Genomic DNA, 7,379 nt, shown 5'->3' with positions numbered 1-7,379 from the left:
TTTGTAAGATCGGCACTGTAAAACTGCATTAATAAGCCCGCATATGTGTACTATAGCCAAGATATATGTACTATCCGGAACCAGTTTCCAAAATCCCGCCAACAAGTCGAGCCTCGTCTTACTCACCGGAATACATGCTACAAGCGGAGTGCAGTCAATAGAGATCTCTCAAACAAGAAAGAATTGCTTGTCTCGTTTTCTTTCGTGCGCAGTACGCGAATTCCCCAGCCCTCTCGCAGCCTCGCACCTTTCTGAAGGCGTGACAGCCCTTTCAAAAGCACTTGGATTCCTCTCTGGTGATGCGCTCTCGCTTGTCGCAGGTGACTGTCGTGAGCGCTCTGCTTCTGCTGGCTTCCGCCGACGACGGCAACGCAGAGGACACCCTGGACACGGAAGGCCACAGTTTCGGAGGCCTTGCTCAGGCGACAACTTTCAGGCAGGCCTCAGGGTCGGCTCCTGTCAATTTCCTGCAGTCGGCAACGAGCTACAGCGGAGCCTCCACCTACGGGCAGTCTGCCGGGCTTGTGAGTCGTGTTTTCGGCCTTCGAGCGAACTTATGAGGCCTTTTCTTTTTCCAGTGTACGATCTCTGTAGGCCCTATTTCTTTCTAAACAACAAATATTTTTTCCTGCTTTATTTTGAGAACAATTTCAGCATTTCATAATAAACAAAGAAACTATCCATACCTTTAAAAAGGACTTGTTGAGTGCACGCAGGAAGTGGCTACAATCACTTCACCTGAAGTGTTATTAAGCTGTAGAGGGCGTTCCACTTTTACAAATCTGTCCAAGTATACATAGAGTCACACCGAAATGCTATTAGGTTACCAGTGCTGTTACATGCTCACCACTGTATCTGGTTGCCCTTACAGTTGTTCGCTATTCAAAGAAAGTTACCTAAGTACATTGCGATTTTTTTAAAAATATATATTACGTCTAGGTGGGCTGCAATGGCTGACAAACCGTTTGATTTGCAAGGCGGAAAAGATGTCTGCACAGTTGAGTTTTTTTTAGCCTATAACTCACGGACGTGTTTCCGACTGTGACGAGCCGTAGCACTGATGTCAAGATTAAATGGTTCTGTATTTCATTATTTGTAAACATCGTATTCATAAGTTGCTGTAATAAACCAAGTTCCAGATTGCTCTAAGATTTAACTTAGTTACGGACGTATTTACCGAAATGAATTAACAACGTAGAAAATATTCTTGGACAGAAATTTTTACAAAATGCCACAATTAAAATACATTTATTTAGTTACACTGCTGCTTTGGCCATATATATCTTTGGCAGGTGTCGGGGCTGAGTAAGAACCTGCCTTTCAGGATACGCAACTCTTGCTACTATGCCACTTGCTCGACCTGGTCGTCATCATTTATTATTTGTCGTATGTGAAACACAAGTTACTGCAATAAATTCTACACCGTGATGCACTCAAAATGTCAATCATTCGTCTGCATTTGTCTTTCTTTAATCAGCTAGTACAACGATAAGGAGGTCCATATCGCTAATCAACTCTCAAGCAGAATGATTAGCAAAAAGACGTCCACTTATATTTTAGACAAAGAGACTGAATTCCCATTATATTCTTATACGGATAACCCTTCTGATTGGCTGGCCTTAGTAAAGGAAGGTCAGTGATCGGTATTTTGAGTGCATCGTGGAGCACTATACGCAGAAGCGTTTGAGAGTGCCCAATCGAGGCTAACTGGTTCCTGACCGATACCGCGTGAGCCACGAGTGGGCGGCCAGGGAGTAGCAATGACGTGGCGTGCCATTTTAAATTCCACTATTGAAATGTCGAGTTCGAAGTAAAGCCGTGAATTATTCATTTTTACAGCGCAGCTCTTAGGCACCCGTTTCCGTGTTTCGCGGCGTCGGCGTCGGAGTCGCCGTAGGCGTAACCGCCCCGCTAAATTTAGCGGGAACTTGAATTGGTGTTGAGGTCACATGACGTCAATTTTCCCGCTAAATCTAGCGCAGAAACTTAATATGTTCATGGGTGAGGTGACACGAAGTCATGTGACGTCATTTTCCTTGCTATATTTACCAGAGAAAATGAAGTCACATGACTTCGTGTCACGTGAGGTCATTTTCCCGCTGACCGAATTTGCGCTCCGCGAACTTTTGATGAGAGGAGCGGAAGAGGAGGAGAGGAGGAGAAAGGGAGGAGGAGAAGGAGGGGGAGGGGAAAGTGGGAGGGAGGAGGAGAAATGGAGGGGGCGGAGAGGGGTAGGGGGAAAAGAGGAGGAGGAGGAGAGGAGAGGAGAAGAGGAGGTGGATCAGGCGGAAAGGGGGGAGGAGAAGGAGGAGGAGGAGGAGGAGGGGCATACCTTTCCCTTCGCTCCTTCCCCTCCTACTCCTGAAGAGCTGCGCTCTAGTTTAACATTACAGACAATGGTAAACGTCTTTTATTTTAGAGCGCAGCTCTTAGGGGCCCGTTTCCAGCTTGAGCGGCGTCGGCGTCGGCGTAACCGGGGGGGGGGGGGGGGGTCACGTGACCCCCCCCCCCCCCCGAAATCACGTAACCCCCCCCCGAGGTCACGTGACCCCCCTCAGTATTCTTCCCTACTCCTCCTCAAGAGCTGCGCTCCAATTCGGCGTTACAGGGATTCGTAAACGGCTTTCATTTTTTACCCTCGTGGTCCCTGCACTTTAAGAATGCCTGACTCTCTACATTCACACTAAACGCTCTGAGAGCCAGTCACTTTAATACGCGGAGGAACCGGGCTGATGAGGCCGAAGTTATATGTTTAGTAGGGGCGGGCAAATAGCAGTTTGAATTGAATCGTACTTCGTCATTCATAGCCTTCACAGTGCTGTGAAAACGGATGCCATAAGGGCTCTTTTTGCGGTGGTAAAGTTTAGCGTTAAAATCTGCAGCGTTGAACTTTGCAGTTTCTGCAATGCGGAGCTCCAATCCGTCTTCCTCTTGCCCAGAGGTTGCGGTGACGTCATTACACGGAGCTGTGATTGACCCTGATTGAAAAAATAGGGGGTAGACCTCAAAGCGAGGTACCTTGAGTTTTACGCACTGTGCTTCCAATCAGAGTCAATGAGTGCTCGGCGTTCTGACGTCACCGCAACCCCTGCGCAGGAGGCAGACGGACTTGCGCTGCGCATACATCACAGGCGAAAGTGAAACCTCATGCTCAGTGCCCCATTTCCAACGAGGTAAAGGGCCTGAGAGCGATAAACTGGCAGCTGAAATCGACACCCAATTGGCCGCCGTTAGCTTGCACATTTTTGACCACTATACACGCGACATTAAAGCTTTAAGTCTAGATTTTAACGAAGTACCGCTCACGAATAATTGCTTATTGATCTTTAATAACAGTACCGACGAGACAAGTTATGTTTCGCTTGGTTTAAGTTTAACACGTGCTATTACGACAAAAACTCGGGCAGCTTCGCAATGCCTTCGCTAGATGCCGTCAGCCACGGTGCTGTATTTTGGGTTTTTTATCGAAGCAAGACACTGATCTCTGGGGCTAACAGTGTGGAGAAAAAATCATTGATCCTGTTTTTTACAACGATCGCAATACAAATCACGGGTCAGTATTGAATGAAAGCCTCGGGATTTGGTATGCTCACGTGTCTACTGGTCAAAATTGTACAACATGGCGGCAGCCAAGTAGGGATCACTTTTGGCTGGTGAACGGAATACCAGTTTATCGCTCTAAGCCCCCTACCCCATTGCCCCTTTCAGATCCGAAATTAGTTCTGAGAATATTTTCTGCTTCGTCATCTGCCGATTCCCTTTCATTGGTCGCAGTGATTAGATCTCTCAGTGTCCTGTGCGGAAGTAGAACATGGAAAACATTTTCTATACGCACTATAAGAAAGAAAAAAAAGCTAGGGCGTTTACTTTTCCCGCAAAACTCATGGCAAAGTCATAATGGGAATATTCTACGGAGCGGAGTGTCTACGAACGACAAAGATAAAAACTTAATCAAATTAAAAAAAAAAAAAAAAAAAAAAAAAAACGGGCTGTGCTGTGACAATGCACGTTATGTCTTATCCAGCTCAGTGCCAGAGTGCAGACTTCGTCTTAAGTCGACACATATTTTCACGTTCGTCATTCGCCGAGATCTCGTCATAGATTGCAGCGATTGGCTCTTTCAGGTGCTTTATCGGAAAGTAGACAAGTACACGCTCCCTATTTTTTAGAATGCAGACTTAATATTTTGGTCTAAACACATTTCTCTCCTCGTCCTTGTCCGAGTTATCCCCGCAAATTAAAGCGAATGGCTTTCAGAGAGCCCTCCAAAGAAGTATAGGCGCCGTGACATTGCTATATGCTACATCGAACAGATGCGACATATTCGGAAACCTCCGAGAGCGTATACGGTAATCGTTTCTTTTCTTCACTTCCCAGGACCGACCGCAACCTTTCGACTTCGGCTACAACGTGCAAGACGAGTTTGGCAACACGCAGTTCCGGCAAGAAAAAGGCGACGAGTCCGGCTCCGTGCAGGGCAGTTACGGCTACACTGACGCCCTCGGCGTATACCGTAAGGTTCACTACGTGGCCGACCAGAACGGCTTCCGCGCAGACATCAAGTCAAACGAGCCCGGTGTGAAGCAGGAGAACCCGGCAGACGTTCAGCTGGTCGTCGAACCTCCGCCGTCGGGCGTCCAGGCGGCGACCGCCTCTAGGTCCGGAGCTTTCCTTCATGGGGGCGGAGGAGGCCACCACGCCGCCGAAAGGCCCGCACGGCAGCGTTTTCCACCGGGGCTTCACGCTTAAAGGCCCAATGACGGCTTCGTAGCATAGATGAGCATAGATTGACAAAGTTTGTGGGTTGGGAGTCGACAGAGAGAATGATGAAAGCGGAGCTGTGCTCATTTTATAGCAATTTTTGTTGTATTCTACGTTTCATGTATCGCAACCGGAAAAAAACGTAACAGGAATGTTGGCGGTTCCGAATATCCGTGGCCGCCTGTTGAGATGCAGAGCTTTAACAGTAGATCCTTTGTACTGTCGCAGCTATTACGCGGGAAAAATAGAAGTCGGTGGTTAGTTTTTTTTTCTTTTTTCTTTTTTTTTCTCTTTTTAATCTTCGGCGGACCTGCGGTATATTAGCAGGGGTGCTCGATTACGGAACAAAAAGCGTCATAAAGAATGCTTCCTCTATCTACGTATCGCGCAAATATCATCTAACAAGTGGTATAATGAACACTGCACAACAGTACCCCAAGAAGTGGAAGGTCGCAGAAAGCCTAATCTTAAACGACTCTATGCCATCATTATTTTTGTATTTGTGTAGTTGGAGCAAACATAACGACAACAGAACGACGACGACGCTTTTAAGAAAAGCGAGGCATCATTTTTGTGTTTTTTTTTTGTTTTGTTTTTGTTTTGTTTTGGTTTGTTGTTAAGAGACTGGTCAGTCTTGCGAGATGGGTTTGTGCGTTTTGGAGCGTTCTCGGAGCTCGGTGTTCTCAAACGTTCTTTGACTTCTCGTCCTGCTTTGAGCAATGAGGAAGTCATTCCAGGCAGTTTAGGTTATTTCGAGTAAAGCTAAGCGCTATTCCATTTTCTTCGGGGTGAGTGAGGAAGTTGCACTAGGTCCGGAGGGTTCTGATTTTTGCTGCGGTTCATTTTTGCTTCTTCTTGTATATACGCAAGCTTTCCTTCGCGCACCTCAGCTGGCCGTGCTGTATACTACTATATAAGTGTGCCATTTATTACGTAATAAATAAAAAAAATCCTGTTCCTGAGCCATAATGTACGTCTCGTGGTCTGTTCGAAAATAAGTGTCTGATATGTCGTTTTGTAATAAATAAAATTTAATCTGCAAAAATAAAAATGAAGATATATTTTTTGTAGAAATAGTAGGTTAGTCGGATGCAGCTTCTTTGTTGTGTTTTTTCACTGTTTATAGCTATCAAATATAAAGCTGGAAGAAAACATTGCCGTTGTATCTAAATTGAAATATAATTTAACTGTAGCATATTTTAGTTCAAGTGTTTATCAATGCGATAGCATTAGTATGGTGCTTGGATCGCGCCTCCGACTGGTGTGTTTAGCGTCCTATGCTGCCCATATATCAAAAGTGGTCCCGAAGTTGCAACAAATGACGTCACAGAAGTGACGTCATTTGTTGCCCTAGAGACCCGCTGCTCTCGGGCAGGGGGCGCGAGCGCGTCCGGAAAACGCGATCATGTTATGCTGGCAGCACTATCCAGGCGGCGCTATGACGTTCGATTTTGCACGTGCGACGTTTGAATGCAAGCATTTGTCAGCACCTGTAGACGCGCAATAACAAAACGTCTAAAAAGAGAAAGACTACACTAAAAAAATTATGGTGCTCGTGGACTCAGCGTCCCATTCAGCTTTATTAGTTTATTGCATTCTTTCATAGCTTCCGCAAGCCCGTATGCTTCACTTTACGTGATAGCGAAGCTGAAGCTACTTGCAAAAACATGTTCCCCTGAACGATGCTCGCACTGCACGAGCGCGCGCGCTTGGAAGGAACACTGCAAGCTCGGAGCCCGCTCTTGTAGCCTCTGCTACGCTAGCGGTTGTAATGGAACGGAGTCGAAAAAAGTGTAGCGGGGAAGCGTGATGACGCACGTTCGAAACGCGAGCCAAATATTCTATTTTGCTCGCCTGGAGCGCTGCTCGAAACTTGAGAGCTACGGGCCTAGTGTCATGCTGTTGCCTGTCGCGATCTTGGCGGTTGGCCGCAGAAATGCTGGCGAAAACCACGAGCGAACGCGAGTGTCGCTGTCGTCACGGCGTCCCAGGCGTCCCAACTTCCGGCTGCTGTAGCTTCCGTGGACTGTCACAGTGGAAAGCCACCTGCATCAGAACAAGCGTCAGCCATATACACTAGAACTGTTGGGACGCCGCCAGGATTGCGACCGGCGACAGCATGACACTTCTATGACGTCATCAGGCGGAAAGCAAGGAACCACTTTTTTGGGCGCGGTAAACACACCAGTCGGAGACACGTTCCAGGCTTCGTAGCTTTAATACACACATTGTAGGGAAAAGATGACGGTGTCCGTCTGCGAACAAAGCAGTGGAAAGGAAAACGCGCCGCTCAGAAAGGAGGAGAGTAGGCGACGTCACGGGATGGGAAGCCAATGAGCGAGCAGATGCTTGGGCGAGTCTGAACTTGCAGGTGTGCGGGGCACGTACGCCTTGGTTTGTGCTACAAAATGGAACCAAGTACTGGCGCGGCAAAAACGTTCGAGATCCATTGCTGGATCCTTATTCCTAAGGATCCATCCACCAATGAATCTTCCTTAAACTTTTTTGCGTTCGTCATGAGTTACCATGACCCCTGTGAAACGCCACACACGCCCCCTTTTGGGAAACGCTAACACTGACCCGTAACGAGGCCAAAAAGTGGCATCAAAAAATATAGG

The 7,379-nt window shown here is 47.2% G+C and overlaps 1 protein-coding gene across 1 annotated transcript; it reads left to right on the top strand.

Annotated features, from left to right (window-relative positions):
- Positions 1–299: 299 nt before the first annotated feature.
- On the top strand, positions 300–5,729 carry LOC121048334 (adult-specific rigid cuticular protein 15.7-like). Its single transcript, XM_040504545.1, has 2 exons — positions 300–524; positions 4,378–5,729. The coding sequence occupies exons 1-2, from the start codon at positions 300–302 to the stop codon at positions 4,747–4,749; spliced, it is 597 nt and encodes a 198-aa protein (XP_040360479.1). The 3' UTR covers positions 4,750–5,729.
- The last annotated feature ends 1,650 nt before the right edge of the window (positions 5,730–7,379 follow it).

Source organism: Ixodes scapularis, unplaced genomic scaffold (genome assembly GCF_016920785.2).
Source record: "Ixodes scapularis isolate PalLabHiFi unplaced genomic scaffold, ASM1692078v2 PGA_scaffold2__306_contigs__length_199485367, whole genome shotgun sequence".
NCBI classification, from domain to species: Eukaryota; Metazoa; Arthropoda; class Arachnida; order Ixodida; family Ixodidae; genus Ixodes; species Ixodes scapularis.
The sequence above is the reverse complement of the archived record's forward strand: the minus strand, read 5'-3'. Positions and strand labels throughout refer to the sequence as shown.

What these genes read in the sequence shown, in the direction of transcription:
- LOC121048334 (XM_040504545.1), top strand. Translation starts at nt 300, where the DNA reads ATGCGCTCTCGCTTGTCGCAGGTGACTGTCGTGAGCGCTCTGCTTCTG. An exon ending in ACGGGCAGTCTGCCGGGCTT is followed by an intron (nt 525 to 4,377) that starts GTGAGTCGTGTT and finishes TTCACTTCCCAG; the next exon opens with GACCGACCGCAACCTTTCGA.